Raw genomic sequence first — 21,223 nt, forward strand, 5'->3', positions numbered from 1 at the left:
TCACAGTTGATTTATCTATTTGATTTTATTAAAAATCCAATCCTTATCTATAATGCATTCTATAGATTCTATTACACATAAATCCATCTAAGTTGTTTGATTCAAGTTATGTTCATGGATGCAAAGTGATTCTTATAACTATGATGTGATCAAACCCATTCTAAACTTTGAACCCTACTCCACTTTGCATAAGTCTTTGGAATTTGGTATTATGTTTGTATATAAAAAGACATTCATTTAAAATTGTTTTGCTCATGACATATCATCACGTGTCTCGGGCCCATTGCCCACCTGCCCCTTTTGGCAGGATTCCTATGGTTTGAGCAAAGTCAATGTCGACAATTAAAAATCATTTTCCTCGCACACTCATTCACTTTCATTGTGCCGATAATTGAGCAGAGATGAACTTCCCTAGTCCTTATATGAAGCTCATCTCTTCCTACATTCTCCCACACCACAATCTGCATTGTTGACGTGCATAGCAAAGCAAATCAACAATGAAGACTACTAGTCTTTTTGCATGTATTACTGCTTTGCTCATCATTCTATGTTTTAGAGCTTCCAATGGGCAACTCAGTCCAACATTCTATGCCACGTCATGTCCCCTTGCATTGAGTACAGTTAAGACTGCTGTTACTGCAGCTGTGGCAAAGGAGAAACGAATGGCTGCATCATTACTCCGCCTTCACTTTCATGATTGTTTTGTAAATGTGAGAACTTAATATCCATAATGTTAGAATTTCACTTCTATTCAAGTTTTTCTCATTGATCTGTATGTAACTCAGTTTTTTTTTCTTATTTTTGTTTCTTTAAAGGGATGTGATGGATCCATACTGTTGGACGATACCTCGACATTCACTGGAGAAAAGACTGCAGGACCAAATGCGAATTCTGTGAGAGGGTACGAAGTGATAGACACCATTAAAAGTCGGTTAGAAGCTGTTTGCAGTGGAGTTGTGTCTTGTGCAGATATTGTAACCATATCTGCTCGTGATTCTGTTGTACTTGTAAATACTATTACCTTCTTCACCTTCTCTAATGTATCGTTATCTCTATTTGCTAACCAATACACTTTTTCTTTTTACAAATAGCCTTAACTTATTTTTCAGAATGTAAAGGACCTGTAAACTTGTTATTTACAAATTTCTCTTCAGGACCTTGGCCAATCTTATTGTGGACTGTCTTTGTGTTTTGTGATTGCTAGTTGGGAGGGCCATCATGGACAGTACAGTTGGGAAGAAGAGACTCAACTAGTGCAAGCTTAAGTGGTGCCAACAGCAATCTACCTTCTCCCCTTTCAGATTTAAGTACACTTATCTCTGCATTTCAAGCTCAAGGCCTTTCTACCAAGGATATGATTGCTCTTTCAGGTATTTGCAAGCCTTAGGATAAAAGTTTTCAGGTTTTAATATAAATTGTTCATGAGAAAGTTAGTAAGTAGTCATTTTGATGGTACCCATTTATTTTAGGTGCTCATACGATTGGTCAAGCAAGATGCACCACCTTCAGATCTCGTGTCTTCAATGACACCAATATCGATTCTGCATTTGCCACCTCTGTTCAGGCGAATTGTCCAAGCAATGGTGGTGATGACACCCTGTCACCTTTAGATCTTGTCACTCCCACTTTCTTTGACAATACTTATTACAAAAATTTGAGAAGCCAGAAAGGTCTCCTTCACTCTGATCAAGAACTATTTAATGGAGGTTCTGCGGATTCCTTGGTTACTAGTTACAGCACCAATCCAATTAGCTTTTTCAGTGATTTTGCAGCAGCTATGGTGAATATGGGGAACATCAGCCCTCTCACAGGCACCAACGGACAAGTTAGAACAAACTGCAGGAAAGCCAACTGAAATATCAAAAATGTATTCAGTAAAAACGCAACATAAGATCGCAAGATATTGTGTGCATGATTTGAAAGGTTGCCAAAGCTTCCTCTTTTGTAATTTCTACTTCCTTTTATTAATAACGTTTGGCAAAATAAATGCCAAAGCAATGTAATTTAAATCCATGGTTTAAAAAGAGAAATCAGCGCGAGAATTTGAAAGCCCACAATCTTCTGTTTTAAAACTTAAGCAACTCGCTTTTGGAATTTTTTACAATATTTATATAATTTAAACTTATTTTTAGAACATGAGATTCTAGAAGGAAGAGAGTGGATGATATTTCCAGAAGATTGTTCAAAGAAGAAAGAGATTATATACAAAAGTTTGTCTCCCATCATATAATACAAGTATGTGAAAATATTTAGTTTTTAATAATGCTATATAATTACAACATGATGATTTAGAGAGATTAATTCATAAGGATTGTTCAGGAGGTCAATATTATCAAAAGTATACTAGAATTAAGATCACAAAATTTAGCAAATGATTCAATTAGATAGAAATTTTAAGGTCCATCAATAGCTAGAGGTACTACATGCATCAAAAGAAAGGCTAGACCTTTGATCAATAATAAGTGCTCAGTAGTTAAAACAAAGCTTTGTGAAATTAATTTTTCACTAGGAAAAGTTTAGCTGCTATTAAGTAAGAATTAGCCACATCAGCTGCATTGCTCCAAAGTACACACCATTTGATTAGATGCACTTGAGCTCACAATGGGTTTTTTATTAGAGCCATGCAACATATTTTAATTCACAAGGCCCTCTATAACCCACTGAATAATTAATTTGTTGGTCCCTTGGATCAATACAAATAGACCTTGTGTACACAATTATTGAGCATAAAATAATGATGTAGCACATAAATGAATAGATAAAATGATATATTAGTGGTCCCACCACTTGTCACATAAGAACACATGGTGCTAAAAAACTTACCTATATACACCATGACCCATTTGTACTACATCTTGTCAGATTAGATTAATGAGAAGACACTCTACATGCACAAAAGCATTAAAGCTATGGATTGTGTGCATGGTAAGATATCAAACAACCAATGCTCAAGAGGATAATATTTAAAGTCTAGCATTAAATAACCAATTTTTATTTATGGAAATAACAACTCACTAGGAGGGTCTTCGAAGACTTAATTAAAAAGATCAATCCCTCAATATATCCCCCTTGGATACTCATACAGCCCCTTCAATTTCGGTCTCTGGCAAAGGAAACAAGAAAAAAGTGCCTAATCTGGAGAATGAAACTTAGATCACATTGGGACCGTCGGCTCGCACTCATAGTAGGGACAAAGGAAAGTAGGTGAATGCCAACATTATGGAGGAGTTATATGAGATTAATAGGAATGTTATTGATAAAAATGTCAAGTTTGTCCGAATGCTAAACAATATTATGTAGTTTTTGGGTCATTTGACTCTATTTTGTTTTGTTGTGTTGCTACTAGCTCGCTATTGCTTTGTATCTTGTTTGTCCTTGTGACTGGTTTTTCTTGTCTGGGTTTTGGGTCCCTGTAAAACTTGTTTTACTTTAATAAAAAATAACTCACTAGGAAAATTTTAATTATTGGTAATAGGAAGCTACTGCACATCCACTATGCTCACAATGTTTGCATGTATAAAGATAATACAGACATGCCCACTAGATACCACGTAATAGCACATTGTGGCACAATATTAGTATGCACACACACTGGGACCAAATATGGGAAGTGGCACGCGAGAAAATTTGTTAGTGTTTAGCCAAATAGTGTCTTATTGAGGAGAAGGAAATCATGAGGGTTGAGACCATCCTCGACACAAGTAGTAGAGTCCTTGGGATTATGTGGCACTAAACCATGAGAGTGAGACCTATGATTTTCATGATTGTCCAATTTAGAAGAGTGTTTATGCCCATGCCAATGCCCAAGGAGAGAGGAGTGAAGAGGGACCTAGGAAATAGTGCAAGGGGTATTTCCCTGGTGGTCCAATAGCTCCTATAGATGTGCTATTTCAAGTGCAAATTTAATATCTTGCACCTAAATCTTCATAAGAATTAGATAAAATCACAAATTTAGAATATAGAGAGAAATATTTATTAGTGTAAGTGTGTTTAATTAATATGAAATTTTTGTGTTTCCTTATATTGAATGTAATATTTCCACCCTAAAAGTGTGCCATATTTGGGTAAAATTGTGAGTTAGGTTTGGCCAATCTTGAAGAAGAATCATGTTCCATTAGAATGGATTAGGCCTAAAGGGCCTTGCAAAGTCATGGATCCCATTCTAGGGTTCTTATGCTGAGGACAAAACCCAAAGAGATGTTAGGGCATGAATCAATTTGGCAATAAAAATGGGGATTCAAAGTGCGTATGCCCATGTGGCTAATATAGGTTCTGAGAAGAAGTCCTTGGTGCAACAAACACCAAGAAAAGTGAGCCAATTTGCACTCTTGATTAACATCCCAAACTCTCTAAAGCATTTTTTGCCAAACCACATAAGAAAAATGTATCTAGAAGTAGGAGTTAAGTCGATACACCATGTGTAGATGAGGTAAGAATTAGGAATAACCCTAAGAGGACCTATAAATATAAAAAAAATATTATCAAGAAATCATTTCCAATCCTTCAACCAAGGTTTGAAATAATGAGTTCCCATCAAATTTATGTCAAAAATTAAGTTCTTCGTCATTAACTTGTTAAATGTTCGAAGTGTAAATCGTTTCTTTCTAAGATATATCATTATTTAATCTCCAACCTCAAACTCCTTATATCTTCTCTTTTTGTTAGCTAACTCCTTATATTAGACATTCATTTTTATTAGAAAGATGACTTCTTATTTCCACTTGTAAGTCTTACATGCATTCTAAAAATTCTTCTACTTCTGCACTCTTCTTCTCCTCATTATTGATGTCCCTAAACTATGATATATTCATTGGACTATTGTCACATGCAACCACAAATGGTGTTTTCCCTATACTCCTATTATTTGAAATATTGTGTGTAATTTTTTTCACAGTTTAGCTAGAATCCTCAATCATTCTTCATTTCTTCCATAATGTCTTCAAAAAATGTAGAAGAAGCTATGAGTCTTCGTGTAGAGTGATACTCTTTAAAAGGCCATTCAACATTATAACTTATTTAAAAATTAAGTCAACTGTATGTATCACATCATTTTTTTTCTTACATTAAATGAAATGTTTCATTTCAAAAATCTATTTACAACTCCAAACATTAATTCATTCCCCTTTTGCATTTTTTATAAATCCTAATATAAAATTATCACATCTTCTTATGACCCCTCTAGTATTGGTAATCATTGATTCAAACTCACATTTTGACTATATTATGAAACTTGACAAGTCCTATAACTTCGAACAAATTTCTTTACATTCTCGTATATTTGTGACTAAAACTAATTTTCTGTTATCAATAAAATTGTTTTATCTACTCTAAGATGTCATAATAAACTAAAAATAATTTTATCTTATCAATCAAATTGTCTTATCTACTTAAAAATGTCATACTAAACTCTACTATGCTTTTCTTAAATGCAAATTTATCTCATTGAACTCCCTATCATAAATAATTAACTACCCTCAAATACTATGTCAATTCTATAATTAATATAAAATTGTGTATACACTACTTCTTCTTAACAAATTCAGAAGACTTCTTTTTTCTACATATAATCTAGACTTAACAACTTAATTGCTTCAATAAAATGTATCCTGTTCCAAGTGTTTGCAACTAGTAGAATTGTTTAAGAAGAATCCTTCAAATTAAATTTAACCCTTTCAACTTTCTTAAACATTTGTGTGGCATCATTTTAACGTGGTTGTCATCCGCATGTTTATAAAATTTAGCGAGTATACATCAGCCAGCACTTTCTTTGGTAAGTGCTTTTCTATCTATTTTGAACTATTTTATACTATTTACACGCATCATCTTAAAGCATCAATTGACTTTGCACTGTTCATTGCCAATAAGAATTTTGTCATATATTGACTGAAATTCCAGCACACTTTCATTTGATATGATGTATTCGATACTTGCACATCCATTCAAAATTTCAAAGTTAATTGACATGTAATGCCCACTGTAATAATAATAGTAATATACAGTGGATAAGAACAATTGTGATTGCATGTTATAGTGACTAACAGAAAAGTTTCAACATTTGCTACAGGCCTTAATTAAGACAGTAAGGAAAAAGCAATATCTAAATCACCTTTTGTCAATGTAATAATTGAGGTAAATGCAAAAAGCTGTTTTTTCAAAGAAAGTGATGTGCTTATTAATTATTATTTGTCATTTATAAAAGAGAAATCAATATAGATTTGTAATAGTAAAGCATCTTTTATGTATGTTTCACTTAGATTCGATTTTGATCAGATATATTGTTTTATCTGTTTATATAATTACGGATGGAGTATTTTTGTTTTTAGTTGATTTTACTACCAAGAAATCATGTGCATGTTTGAAACTTATTATCTATCAAGATATTTTTAAGTACTGTCAGTTTGATCAAAAAATCTTGAGAGTGTCATAGAGAATATCGTTGTCTAGGATGGAGAATTTTTGTTTATAGTTGTTTTTTCTTACTTTCTTTGTATCTATCTTTATGAATATTTATATGTCTAGCAATCATTCTATAAATCATGTGCATGTTTGGAACTTATTATCTACCAAGATATTTTTAAGTACTGCCAGTTTGATCAAAAAATCTTGAGAGTGTCATAAAGAATATCATTGTCTACCATTCTACTTTTCGAGTTCATAGTGTAGGATCTAGAGACCATCGGATATTAATATAAAACAACTTTACAATTGTAAACTAGATTAATAAATAGAAGCTGATCTAATGCAAAGTAAGAGACTATTTTCATTCTAATCCATATATGATTTTCTATAACATTTGTAAAATGCATCTTTAACAAACAACAATCATTCATCAATTCCAATGTCAAACAATCTTCTTTTTATTTGATATTAGTTATATCACAACTATATATATTTTTGTATTAGCTAATTTAATTTATTCTAATCTATTTAACTACAAATTACTTTTTCAACCATTAAATTATTTTAATTTAAATATATTTATTTACTTAATTAAACTAAAAAAATCTCTATTATTTGTATTTAATAAAATTATAATATAATTTTATATCACAGATTTTTTAAGAATTATATATTGTGTAGACTACTTTCTATCACTCAAGATATTGCCATTTTCTTTTCTAAAAATGATAAATATGCAAAATTAACATGGTATAATCCTTAATCAAACAAATACCCCCCTCCCCCACAAAAAAAGAAAAAGGCATACCTACACAACCTTTTTAACATTCCATAAATAGATGATAATGTCACAATAGGTATGTTGGAATCGTTTGCTATTGCGCCAAAAACTCAAACTATCAATGCTTGATACAAACGTCAGACTTAACCTGACCCACGAAAGGCAGTTAAGCCATGTCATGAGTCCCCAAGGAGGTGCTGACCACAAAGTCAACAATCTCCCCCAACACCAACTGAGCCTTCAGCACCCATTGAAGGGAGACTCGAACCCATGACCCAAGGCTCTGATACCAATTGTTGGAATCATTTGCACTTGCATCAAAAGTTCAAACTGTCAATTTTTGATACAAATGCCAAATTTAATCTGATCCACAAGAAATGGTTAAGCCATAATCCCCAGAGAGATGCTGACAATAGAGATGCTGACAACCAAGTGAAACAAGGCTAATTCATACTTTGGTCGTAGATACACGGTATGGCTTGGGCCCATTGCCCACCTGTCCCATTTGGCAGGATTAGCAAAGTCAAGGTCGACAAATAATAAGCTTTTCCACGCACACTCAGTCACTTTCACTGTGGAGAAGTTTGAGCAAAGATGAATCTCCTTAGTCCTTATAAGAAGCTTATCTCTTCCTACATTCTCCCACACCACAGTCTACATTGTTGACGTGCATAGCAAATGAAGACTACTAGTCTTTTTGCATGTATTACTGCTTTGCTCATCATTCTATGTTTTAGAGGTTCCAATGGCCAACTCAGTTCAACATTCTATGCCACGTCATGTCCCTCTGCATTGAGTACAGTTAAGGCTGCTGTTACTGCAGCTGTGGCAAAAGAGAAACGAATGGCTGCATCCTTGCTCCGCCTTCACTTTCATGATTGTTTTGTAAATGTAAGAACTTAGTCTCCATAATGTTAGAATTTCATTTCTATTCTGATTTTTCTAATAGATCTGTAAGTAACATGATCAGGGTTTTTTTTTCCTTTAAAGGGATGTGATGGATCCATACTGTTGAACGATACCTCCACATTCACTGGAGAAAAGACCGCCGGACCAAATGCAAATTCTGTGAGAGGGTACGAAGTGATAGACACCATTAAAAGTCGGTTAGAAGCTGTTTGCAGTGGAGTTGTGTCTTGCGCAGATATTGTAACCATTGCTGCTCGTGATTCAGTTGTACTTGTAAATGCTTTTCCCTTCTTCACCTTCTCTACCATATTATTTCATCTCTATTTGCTAACCAATAAACGTTTGCTTAATTTTCAGTATGTAAAGGGCCTGTAAACTTGTTATTTACATTTTTCTTTTATGGACCTTGGACAATCTTATTGTGGGCTATCTTTGTGTTTTGTGATTGCTAGTTGGGAGGGCCAACATGGACAGTACCGTTGGGAAGAAGAGACTCAACTACTGCAAGCTTAAGTACTGCCAATAGCAATCTGCCTTCTCCTTCCTCAGATTTAAGTACACTTATCTCTGCATTTCAAGCACAAGGTCTTTCTACTAAGGATATGATTGCTCTTTCAGGTATTTGCAAGCCTTAGAGTAAATTTTTTCCGGGTTTTAATTTAAAATTTTGATGACAAAGTTAATAAGCAAGCAATTTAATGGCACCCATGTATTTTAGGTGCTCACACAATTGGTCAAGCAAGATGCACCGTCTTCAGATCTCGCATCTTCAATGATACCAATATCGATTCTGCATTTGCCACCTCTGTTAAGGCGAATTGTCCAAGCAATGGTGGTGATGCCAATCTCTCACCTTTAGACCTTGTCACTCCCACTGTCTTTGACAATAATTATTACAAAAATCTGAGAAGCAAGAAAGGGCTCCTTCACTCTGATCAAGCACTATTTAATGGAGGTTCTACGGATGCCATGGTCACTACCTATAGTACAAATCCAACCACTTTTTTCAGTGATTTTGCAACAGCTATGGTGAATATGGGGAACATCAGTCCTCTCACAGGCACCAGCGGAGAAGTACGAACAGACTGTAGGAAAACTAACTGAGATATCAAAAACATCTTTAGAAAGAACGCGACACAAGATCGCAAGATATTGTGTGCATGATTTGAAAGGCTGTCTTTAATAATTTGTACTACTTCGTCTTATTAATACTTTTTGGCAAAACAAACGCCAAAACAAAGTAATATGTATCTATGGTTTAAGAAGAAAAACCAGCGTGAGAGTTTGGTAACGCCCACGGTCTTCTGTTTTAAAAAAAGGTAGTAACTCGCTCTGGAGATTGTCAAATATTTATATCTAAAAAATATATTTTCTAAGTTTCAATCTTTCATTTCATAATTTTGGTCTAGTGGATATTTTTCAATTTTTTATATTTATAAAATGATTTTCAAATGTTAAAAAATTTACCATCAAAATTGTAAAAATAAAATAAAATATTTATAACTGATTAAATATTTTTATGATTTTACAAAACACATATTAGTAAAATCGATTGTATTTTATTAGGTAAGAGGAGTTTTTCAAAAGGCTCCAACCCTTTTACAAAGCAATGAAAGATAAGACAAACAATATTTAAATAGTATTAAACAACACAACTATAGCAAAATTGCCAAGACAAATGACAACAAGGGAATACTAGGGCTCCTACCCATTCTAAGCAATGATAAAAAAGAAAAAAAACTTACACCAAAGAAACCCATCTTATGTTTTTTTTTTAATTTTGAGGCAATGCAACAATTTGAGAGACATCTCTCATCCTCCTATAGATCATGGTGCAAGGTTTAGAATCAACACCCTAGGGGAGGTATCTGGAATAGGGATTGGGTTGATGGATTGCTTATTGCCACTCAAAGGAATTCCAATAGGATAATCATTAGCTATCACTACACACAAATTACTTGTATCACATGGGACGTTAGTGTATGGGGCAAATGAGTAATAGGTCTGGCAAATCATTACGAACATTAGCCATGTCATAGGCAATGCGACCTATAATTTTGATGCCTTGGTGTTGCATGTTTTTCATTTGAATTAGGCTTCTTTAAATAGTAATATTTATAGGGCCTATTAGATATGCATGTTTACTAATTACTATGTTGTCCAACAATACAAGATAGTAATCCTTTTCATTCCTCATCAATCTATATGACTTCAATACACTCTTAAGCTTGTCCAAATGATCATTTGTGGATAATAGCTTGTTTGAATCAACCTTATTCGGTGGAACAAATTTCGCACATTCCCTCTTAATTTTTTTTATTAATGCACTCATATTCCCTTCAATGTTAGTGGCTAAATTGTGGTCCTTACTTAAATTCTATAGGTTTTTTTCTTTAAGATAAAATTTGATTTTATAATCAAAGGATCCATCATATAAAACTAGACACATGGATTCATTTGGCTTGACATAGGGAAAACATTTTCTCATGATAGAAAAAAACATAATTGAAATCAAATACAAATTTAGTTGTACCCTTTTTTATATTAGTCAAATTATGAAATTACAGGATCAATATTATCTCAATATTACAACCTAAGTGCTCTCATAAATTCATTCCATGGTCAATAGTTTTAACAAACAAAATTTTATGCTACTCTATAGAGCTCTCCCATAAAGACAATAAACAATCTAATAATGACATTCTCATCATCAATCTCATGGTCATTTCTTATGTTAATGAACTACCTTAAATACTTTTTACTAGTGACTATATTGTTTCTTTGAAAAATAGGAGTTTTTTCTCTAATATCATTTGGAATAAGTTTTGGATAGTTTGCGGACTTTGTACAAGTCTAGTTGTGTACACTTTTCAAGTTTAAAAGGTTGTCTAATAAGATGTGGCTTTTATATAGTTATTCAATGTGAATTTCTTCTATTATTTTGTGGATGATTAGGCTAATATGTTGGATGTTCCTGATGTAAATGACCAATTTTTCTTTTATGATGGATATGGTTTTAGGCTAGTTGGGCTTGTAGATCATGATATCTAGCTCTAATTTCTTCAATAAAGTTTATTCTTTCATCTATAGTTTTCTCAAAATTATCTACATTAGGTTGAATAGGTCTCTAAGAATAATGAAATACAATGTCATTTTCTACTTTTCCATGTGAGGAAGTAGAGTAAATAGTATGTGAGCTAGAAAATGGATTATTTTATAAGGATTTTGCATAACCATGTTTTTAAGTTGACCAAGAAATTTATATTTCTATTCCTATTCTCTCGAGATATTATATTTTGAAAATTAAGACCATAATGCTAAGTTTTTCTATCATTTATAATGATATTATCTATTGAATCATGAGATATATATTTATGTATAAGTTCTAAAATAATATCCTTCCTTGTAAAAGCACTAACATCATGATCATGAGAGAAGGTATTAGTAGAATTTCTCATAGATATTTAGTTTTCTAAGGAAAGTGTTGTCCCTTGGTAGGAATATTAGTATCTTTGGCCAATATTATTTAGGCTTTAACCATGTAGATTTTCTTTATCAATATTTTGGATCAAACTCTATTATCCATATTTTCTCTTTTGTTGCTTTTACCCTAAAGATGGATTATGGAGTTTGATTCAAAATATTGGTAATACAAATCTACATGGTCAAATAAAAAAAATATTGCTAAAATCATCACATATTATAAAAAATTCACGAGTTTAATATTAAAATCTTTCCATATCAGGAGTAGTGATTTTGGATCTCATCCCTTTTATATTCAATCATAAATGATTCTTGTAGAAAAACTCTTTAAGATAGAGTCACTAGTCTTCACACCATAAACTAATTTTGATTTGAGTATTCAATAGATCTTTGAGAACACCTCAACCATTGGATAATACCTTAAGTACTAAATAAAAGTTTACCAAAACCCCAAGAATGATGCCAATGGATTATTATCAAAAATACACGCCCCACAAACCTAAGGACCGACCCTCAAAATATAGTCATAAGGATAAAGTTAATTTAGGATTATGAGATAGGCTTATTATTAGAATGCAATTAGTTGTTGACCAATTGTTAAGAAAGGGATCTCTTTTTCATTTTTAATTGTGTGAGATGTGTGAGAATGTTCCCAGAGGTTTAAAAATTGATAATTAAAGATAAATAAAACTAATAAAATTGATCGCCTAGAAAACCATATATTATCTATAGAGACTCCCAAACAATGTGTCACTAAACAATATTACATTGGATTTTATACATGATAACTTGGACAACCTCTTAATTAGATTTATACTAGAAGACAAAATCTTACCTATGGCTACTAATTAGATAAAATGAATTTGGTGACTAATCATTCCTCAATATTTCCATAGTGTCAACTGCAAAGAATGATCACTCCTCATCATTTCCCATAAACTAGCTTTGTAAGCGAGCATTGGCAATACTAAAGATTAGAAGGCATGGTGAAAGGACCTTATGCATCTAAATATTGAGAATTAGGCACTTATGAATCTAAGCTTGGTGTGTAGAAATGAACTATGAGTCTAAAAATAAAGCCAAGACCTGCAAACCTTCTATACCTATAAACAAATATTCTCCTTGATGTTTGGATTTATAATTGTATTAATAAGTTACACCTTTATGATCTTGCTAAAAATGGAGATTCTTGTTATAACAAGCCCCAACCCTTGGATTTGTTTTGAAATATTTATTTATACTTTTTAAAATATTATGTACTGAATACATTAGGTAGTGTGCCAATGAGGAAAACTTGAAACTCAAAACACAATCTAAATGGGTTATGAAAAGACCTAACATGGAGCTAGGGTTTCATAATAGACTAACATTGAGACAATGGTTAGAATATGTTGATGTGTGATGTATATTTTGTAGATAATTGATGATCATATCATTAATGAATGCTGACTTATTATACTTTTCTTAACATATAAATTTGATTTTTTCTATTAAAAAGGGAGTCTACTTTGACCCATAATTAACCTTGAATTCAAAACTTTAAAAACCAAATTTACAAATATAGAAGTAAAATATATTAAATTATAAGTAAAAAATAAATTTAGAAATATATTAAACAAGTCAATAATTGAAAATTATTATAAAAGAATTTAGATTTTATCTTTGAAAATAAAATAAAAATTTAAATTAAAAAAATAAAAAAATAAATAAAAAATTCATATTTTATAACAAATACTTAAAGCCATCCATCATAATAAATGATAAAAATATAAAATATACACTTTTTACCAATATACATATACAATCATTTTAAAGCTGTCATCTAGACCGGTGTTTATATTAGTGTTTGTACGTTGACTAACTACATTCATAATATTTGAACTCATATTTTGTCTGAACAATTGTGTGGACAATCAACCGCCTAAACATATGGTGATGAGATGTTATCATGTTTGAACAAACAATCTATTTTGATATATATCACATTTGACGTGAATCATTTATGTAGTATCAGTCCAAAAAAATCTCTTTATTTACTAAACCGACAACTACATACTCTTAAATGTAGAGATCAAGAGCAAATTTTTCCACACTTCTACAGGCCTTGATTGAGAAATGTAAACAAGATAATGACAAAAACCATCCACAGTCAATGCAGATAAATGGGTACATGCAAACAAGAAGAACTTCATAAATATATATTTAACCTAATTTTTGTTGCAGTCTTTTTGTCAAGCCGTAAAACATGCACTACTACGTCAACCCATAGGAGGAGGATTATGATTAAGTCCACATGAAATCTATTAAAATTTGATCAAGTTGGGCCATTTGGATCCATTGCCCAGCTGTCCAATTTGGGAGTATTATGCAATCTCTTATCCAGGTCACTGTCATTCATTTAAAAAGCTTATTCCTTTCTCCTTCCCTCACAATTTCACTGAAGAAGAATCTTCTCAGCCATTATAAAAGCCCATGTTTTCTCAAACTCTACACACCAATTTCTTCCTAGTCTGATTTCTTTGACCTGCATAGCAACGCAAATCAACCATGAAGACTACCAGTATTTTTGCATGTATTATTGCCTTAGTCATACTATTTTCAAGTATGGCCAATGGGCAGCTCAGTCCAACATTTTATGCTGTGGCATGCCCACAAGCATTGTCTATAGTAAAATTTGCTGTTGCTCAGGCTCTGGTAAAGGAGAAAAGGATGGGTGCTTCTTTGCTCCGCCTTCACTTCCATGACTGTTTTGTTCAACTAGAAATTTAATCCCCCACATGTTCTTTTTGTTTTGTTTTAGTTCATATAGGGCTTTTCCAATAGATTTGTAAGTGTATGATAATATTGCTTTTGTTTGCAGGGGTGTGATGGGTCTGTACTGTTGGATGATACGTCCACATTCACTGGAGAAAAGGGTGGACTGGCAAATGTGAATTCTCTGAGAGGATTCGATGTGATAGACACCATTAAAAGTCGTTTAGAAGCTGCCTGCACTGGGGTTGTGTCTTGTGCTGATATACTCGCCATTGCTGCTCGTGATTCTGTTGTCCTGGTACACTACTACTGATTTTGGGAATGTGGAATGAAACATATTTTCAACAAATTTAGAGATTTTAAATTTATTATTATTATTATAAATTTATCTATCATACTTTTGTGTTGGTGATATTAGTTGGGTGGACCAACATGGATAGTACAGTTGGGAAGAAGAGATTCAACTACTGCAAGTCTAAGTGGTGCTAATAGCAACCTACCTAATCCATTTGGTGATCTTGATGCACTTATTAAGACATTTAATGATCAAGGTCTTTCTACTAAGGACATGATTGTCCTTTCAGGTATTTTTGAAGTATTGAGCATAAATTTACAAGATTCAATTAAAATGGTTATATTTTAATGATTAAAAAAATTAGTTGATGTATTGAAATCAAATAGATTCGATTAATAAAAAATATTAGTTTTTCAATTATCAATATAATTAGATACTTTCATTATATAAAGTAATAATATCAACTATAAGCTAGATTATACCAAAATGATATTGATTGAATCTTCTATGTGTTTCAATTGAATGTATTTTAGGTGCTCATACAATTGGTCAAGCAAGGTGTGTTGCATTCAGATCTCGTATCTATAATGATACCAATATTGACTCTACATTTGCTGCTTCTCTCAAAGCAAATTGTCCAGGAAATGGTGGTGATAACAACATTTCACCTTTAGACCTTACCACTCCCAATTTCTTTGACAATACTTACTACAAAAATTTGAAAGTACAAAAGGGACTTCTCCACTCTGATCAAGCATTATTTGGTGGAGGCTCTAGTGATGCTCTAGATACTACCTATAGCACCAATTCAGCTAGTTTTTTCAATGATTTTGCAACATCTATGGTGAATATGGGAAACATCAATTCTCTCATAGGATCCAATGGAGAAGTTAGAAATAACTGTAGAAAAATTAATTAATATGTATTATGATATTAATGTAAGTTTTTTAAATTAGTTAATAAAACTAAAGTTCTTATATGTTTTTTGTTCTTAAAAATATATGGATAGATAAATACTTCTATGGTTATATTAAAATTTATCATGATCTTTTCATATTTTTATTATAGTAATTTGAATGATCAAAACTATTTTATCTTTTTAATAATATTAATAAATTTCAAAATGATTAATATTTATTTTTCATATTTTTTAAAAAATAATGAAACTAAAAGTTTTAGTACACTTTCCACTTATAAAAATATAAATATTTAATAAAAATAATAAAATCCTATTACACCATATTAAGTGCTGATGGTCAAAATGACACATGCAACATGGGTAAAGTAGGGTTATTTCACCTCTCCTAAAAAAAGATAGTGAAAATGGGATCTACTATCTTCTAAGGTATCTAGAGAGTTGGGTCACATTTATGTTATTCTACACCGTGGTCAATGTGGCCTATTTATAGGATGGTTTAAAAATTGGATGTTAATTGACAAGACTTATTTGGTGGTTGGGAATAACATGAATTATCTAAATATATGAACTTATAAGAAAATGAGGTTAATGAATGTCAACTTGATCACTAAAAATAATCTAAATTATCAAGATGAAAATAACTTGACAAACAAGAATATCAATATCAAATCATAGATCATTGCAGAGATGAACAAGGCCAAAGTGATAACCAAGATTATAATAATATAAATTTATAGTAAGTAATGCTAGTGGAAAAACCAATTATACAAATGATAACCATGTAATATCAACTTGTTGAGAAAAAAACCAAGAATATATACTTGATGATTATTTAACACATAAATCTCATTGATGACTGTCATTAAGTTATATATATTGTTTCAAATTTCATTTAATTTCGTCACTTAAAAGATAACAACCACATTTAAGGTTTAGCTTATTCTTTAAAACAACTTTACAAAAGAGATTAACACTATCTACCTCTTAGTCTTCATACACATGTAGTTTAATACAAAAATAACACAAGATTAATCCACACTTTATTTGATTAATCCTCACAAATAATCAAATCTCAAGCATCTAAATTTATGGTTAAGCAAAGTATCTTCTAGACATAAAATTTAATTGTTGATCTTAAAGTTTTTTTTGATTATTTACTCAATCTTGTAGGATAGATTTTCAAATAAGATTTAATAAAATTATAAATAAATTTTCATTATCCTCAATTGAATAATTGCTAAATGAAATAACAAATTAATTTTCAATTAGAATGACTAATCAAAATTGTTGCTATTGATGCGCTAAAATACATATTTATTAAAACTATAACAACTCTAACTAACTAACTAAAATTTATCTAGAATAAGATCAAAACCATGGTTTAATAATAATTTGTTAATCTTGAACAATTAATTGAATCTATATTTGTACTAATTCAAAACAACATTTTTTCTCCACAATAAAATATGTTAAAATTATTAACCTTGCCTTTATATACGTAATTTCGACCAATAAATCAAGATATAACAAGATGTTTATTTGCATTCTCCATTCTTACTGATTTCTTCCCCAACAAAGACCTGAAATTATAATAGGGAGAAGTTTGGTAATTACCATAAATATTTAATTCAGGCAAGGAGTAATTTTGACTTCTATCCTGAAGTGAAAAGTAATTAACAAGGAATCATTTAAATATGGCTTTGGTTAACATGAAGTGTGACATTCAACTTTTTCAGTCATTGAAAAATCATTGGGAAGTGCAAGATATTATCCATTGTTCCTGTTGACATTCCACCAAAGCTCTTGAAAATCATACTCTTTTATGGGTTCTATTAACAGAATATGATAATTGACAACCAAGAGTGTTTGTGGAGGAACGTTAACTAGTAGATATTCCATAAAATCTGATTTCTTTTTTAGTAATAGGAATAATAAATATTTTCTAAGCAGATGCATGCATACTCTGTATCTAGAATTCGATAACTAGTCATTAAGTAATAATTATTCAGATAATCAGTATAGTTTTAGAAAATATAATGGTGGATACAAGTTAAAACTACGAGAATTAGGGGTTATCTACAGATTATCTGCCCATTGCACTGGAACCAAACAAGTCTTTACAGAAATATATGGTTGAATATTTCCTGGTGAAATGATTTGGTTGAGAGCATTCACCGGAATAGAAAAGACCTTTGCTCATGTAGTTCTATCTATTATTGTTTTTGTATATGATATTATTGTAATATCTAGTGTTAGATCCCTATTTGTTCCTCCTTGACGAGATCTTTTGAATAGTGAATTGACATTCACATTTATTTGATGGTCCAAAATTACCGTTTATTTTGTCCCTTCACTCTTGGGGTTACTTGTGTGATAAGTTTTGCCGAAAACTAACAAGTTAGTATTAATAGGATTCAAGCGATTTCTGGCGCTGCAATTGTAATCGCTGACAATTATATTAGTGAATAGTAGAGATCATACTATCTTCATATGTTAATACACTCTTCTTCACCAATGTTATGTTAGATAATGTCAATAATTATAAACATGGAATATTAGAAATGATAAATTCTTAATTTCTTCTCACTTTCAGAATAACATTCTTTTTTGTGAGAAAGTTCCAACTTTCTTTTAAGGAGTTTTTTCTTTATGAGAAAGTTCTTATTTTTTTTTAAAGAGTTGAGCAAGATATTTCTAGGCTGCTGGTGGTTGCATTTAGAAGAATTTATGTATATATTTATGTTGTCTATGAAGGCAAAAAATGATGTAATTGTTGTTGTTGTATTCTAAAAATTCAGACTGTAAGAGGATAGCAGTTGTGAAGTTTGTAATTATTTTCTCTTGAGTAATAAGAATACCGATACCTTTCTCGTGGATGTTTCCTTGGAATTTTGTCAAGATTTTACCACGCAAATTCTTGTCTTGTGTGTTTTTTTGGCATCTAACTTGTTCTGCAATATTTAATTATATGGGGTTTTTGCTTTTGCTTGCACAACAAGTGTGGTATTAGAGCAATTATTTTTGCGGAGGATGTGTTAGAATTTTGTGTTGAGTTTTCTAGCATCAAAAGACAAAGGCTTTGAATGCTAGGTTCAAGGTGGAAAAATTTAATGGCAAAAATTAATTTAAGCTATGGAAGCTCAAGACACAAGATTTGTTAGTGCAGCAAGGCATTTTCTGGAAAATCAAAGAAACCTATAAATATGTCCGATGAGGACTGGGAAGATTTGGATATGAGAGCCCTAAGCATAATTCGGTTGCGTTTGGTAGATGAGGTTCTCTTTAATATTCTTGGAGAAGTTACAACTACAAGTTTATGGAGCAGAATGAAGAGTCTTTACATGACAAAATCCTTGACAAACCGAATCTACTTGAAGAGTAAATTGTATAGTTTGCGAATGAAGGAAGGTACAAAAATTGTTGATCATTTAAATGTTTTCAATACTCTTATTTTTCAATTGGGTAGCATGGATGTAAAAATCAAAGATGAAGACAAAGTAATCACACTGTTATGTTCTTTGCTTGAATCTTGGAATGACTTAGTCACTTCTATTAGCTTTAGTACAATTGATTCTCTTGAATTTGATTTTTTTGTGGGAGCTTTGTTGTCTGAAGAGGTGCGAAGGAAGTCTAATGTAGAAACCTCCACATCAAAAACAATAGTGACTAGAGGTTAGAAAAGAGGGAGGGTTCGAGAGGTAAATCCAAATCCAAGTCAAGAGGCAAAAAGGGTATGCAATGTTGTTGTTAAAATAAATCAGGGCATCTCAAGAAAGATTGTTGGAAAAGGAAAGAGAAGAATGATGGATCCAAAAAGGAAGAAAAATCTCTTGAGACTATTCAAGTGTGGTTGGTGAAGTGTTATTTATTTGTAATATCTTATAACATCAAGATGAATGGATTTGGATTCTAGTGCTTCAGATCATATGTATCCACATAGGAGTTGGTTTTCCACTTACCAACCTATTGATGGAGGTGTTGTTCTTATGAGAAATAATTCTTCTTGTAAGATTGTTGGGATTGGGGGTATTATAATCAAGATGTTTGATGGTGTTGTAAAGACATTAACAAATGTAAGACATGTACTAGAATTGAAAAAGAGTTTGATTTCCTTGGGTATTTTGGATTGTAGTGGTTATAAATTCTATTGTCAAGGTGGAGTACTTAAAGTTTCCAAGGGTATTTTAGTGGTCATGAAGGCTACACAAGCTAGAAGGGAGTATTAAGGTTAATGAGGAAATGGTGGTATCTAAGGAAGAAGACGAATCTACTCATTTATGGCATCAACTATTGGGTCATATGAGTGAGAAAGGGCTAAAGGTATTGGTAAACCCTAAGTTACTTCCAAATTTAAAATCTTTGAATTTGAATTTTTGCAAGCATTGTATCTTTGGGAAGCAATGTAGACAAAAGTTTAAATCAAATAATCATACAAGTAAAGGTGTTCTAGACTATGTCCATTCAGATGTTAAGGGTCCATCCCCTTTAGTTTATTTTCAAGGAATATCATATTTTGTGACATTTATAGATGACTACTCTAGAAAGGTATGGGTCTATTTTATTAAAAGCAAAGCTGATGTGTTTGGTGTATTCAAGCAGTTTAGATTTTTGGTTGAAAAGAGTACTGGCAGATCAATCAATCGAGTGTTTAAGAACAAATTATGGAGGCGAGTTAACATCTTTGGAGTTTGAAAATTATTGCAAAGAAGATAGGATTGTAAGGCATAAAACCACGATTTACACTTCTCAACAAAATGGTGTTGTTAAACACATGGATGGGATTCTTCTAGAGAGAGCAAGGAGCATGATTAGTAATGCCAAATTGTAACAAGACTTATGGGCAAAAGTAGTCAATACAACATGCTATCTAGTAAATTGGTCACCATTAGTTGCAATAGATTGTAAGATTCTCGAAGAAGTATAGACAAATTGTTCATGTGATTATTCAAATTTAATTTTTTTGGTTGTGATGCTTATGCTCTTGTTTCTAAAGATCAATGTTCTAAATTAGACCCTAAATCCAAGAAACTCCTTTGTTGGTTATGGTGATGGAGTTCAGGGATATAGATTGTGGGATCCTACTGCCCACAAAATCATAATTAATAGAGATGTAGCATTTGATGAATCTTCTCTAACAAAATAAAAAATTGTAGAAAATGATTTGGAACATGAACAAGTACCACAATATCAACAAGTTTAGTTGGAAACTCAACCATCTACAAAAGAGATTGAGCATGAAAATCCTTCTAAAGAAGAAGGTGCAGATTTAGAAGACGTAGGAAAGTGTGGAAACATAACAACCATCTCTAAGGAGATCTAGACGAGTCAAAAATCCTTCTAAAAGGTATGATGATTTCATTTCATCAATTGCTTAGATATCTAACTATGGGGAACCAAATTGTTATCAGGAAGTAGTGAGTGGCATTGAAAATGCTAAATGGAAAATAGCAATTAAAGAAGAAATGGATGCCTTGGAGAAGAATAAGACATGGGACTTGGTAGAAATTCCAAACGGAAGGAAAGTTGTTGGTTGCAAGTGGGTCTACAAAATGAAGAAGGATGTCGATGATAAAATTTCTAGGTACAAAGAAAGGTTGGTAGCAAATGGATATTCTCAGAAAGAAAGTATTGATTTTCCTGAGGTTTTTTCACTAGTTTTTAAGCTTGTTTCTATGAAGGTTGT

General features: G+C 31.9%; 3 protein-coding genes across 3 annotated transcripts; all 3 read left to right on the forward strand.

The window, feature by feature from the left end:
* The first annotated feature begins 452 nt into the window (after positions 1–452).
* LOC131037210 (cationic peroxidase 1) lies at positions 453–2,077 on the forward strand. Its single transcript, XM_057969278.2, has 4 exons — positions 453–710; positions 816–1,007; positions 1,205–1,370; positions 1,470–2,077. The coding sequence occupies exons 1-4, from the start codon at positions 498–500 to the stop codon at positions 1,853–1,855; spliced, it is 957 nt and encodes a 318-aa protein (XP_057825261.1). The 5' UTR covers positions 453–497; the 3' UTR covers positions 1,856–2,077.
* Positions 2,078–7,824: 5,747 nt separating this feature from the next.
* Positions 7,825–9,483, forward strand: LOC131037216 (cationic peroxidase 1). Its single transcript, XM_057969284.2, has 4 exons — positions 7,825–8,071; positions 8,171–8,362; positions 8,542–8,707; positions 8,808–9,483. The coding sequence occupies exons 1-4, from the start codon at positions 7,859–7,861 to the stop codon at positions 9,191–9,193; spliced, it is 957 nt and encodes a 318-aa protein (XP_057825267.2). The 5' UTR covers positions 7,825–7,858; the 3' UTR covers positions 9,194–9,483.
* A 4,636-nt stretch (positions 9,484–14,119) lies between these two features.
* On the forward strand, positions 14,120–15,540 carry LOC131037205 (cationic peroxidase 1-like). The gene is made up of 4 exons (XM_057969273.2): positions 14,120–14,323; positions 14,433–14,624; positions 14,745–14,910; positions 15,155–15,540. Exons 1-4 carry the CDS (start codon positions 14,120–14,122, stop codon positions 15,538–15,540), a joined length of 948 nt encoding a protein of 315 aa, XP_057825256.2.
* Positions 15,541–21,223: the final 5,683 nt, after the last annotated feature.

Source organism: Cryptomeria japonica, chromosome 3 (assembly GCF_030272615.1).
Source record: "Cryptomeria japonica chromosome 3, Sugi_1.0, whole genome shotgun sequence".
NCBI lineage: Eukaryota > Viridiplantae > Streptophyta > Pinopsida > Cupressales > Cupressaceae > Cryptomeria > Cryptomeria japonica.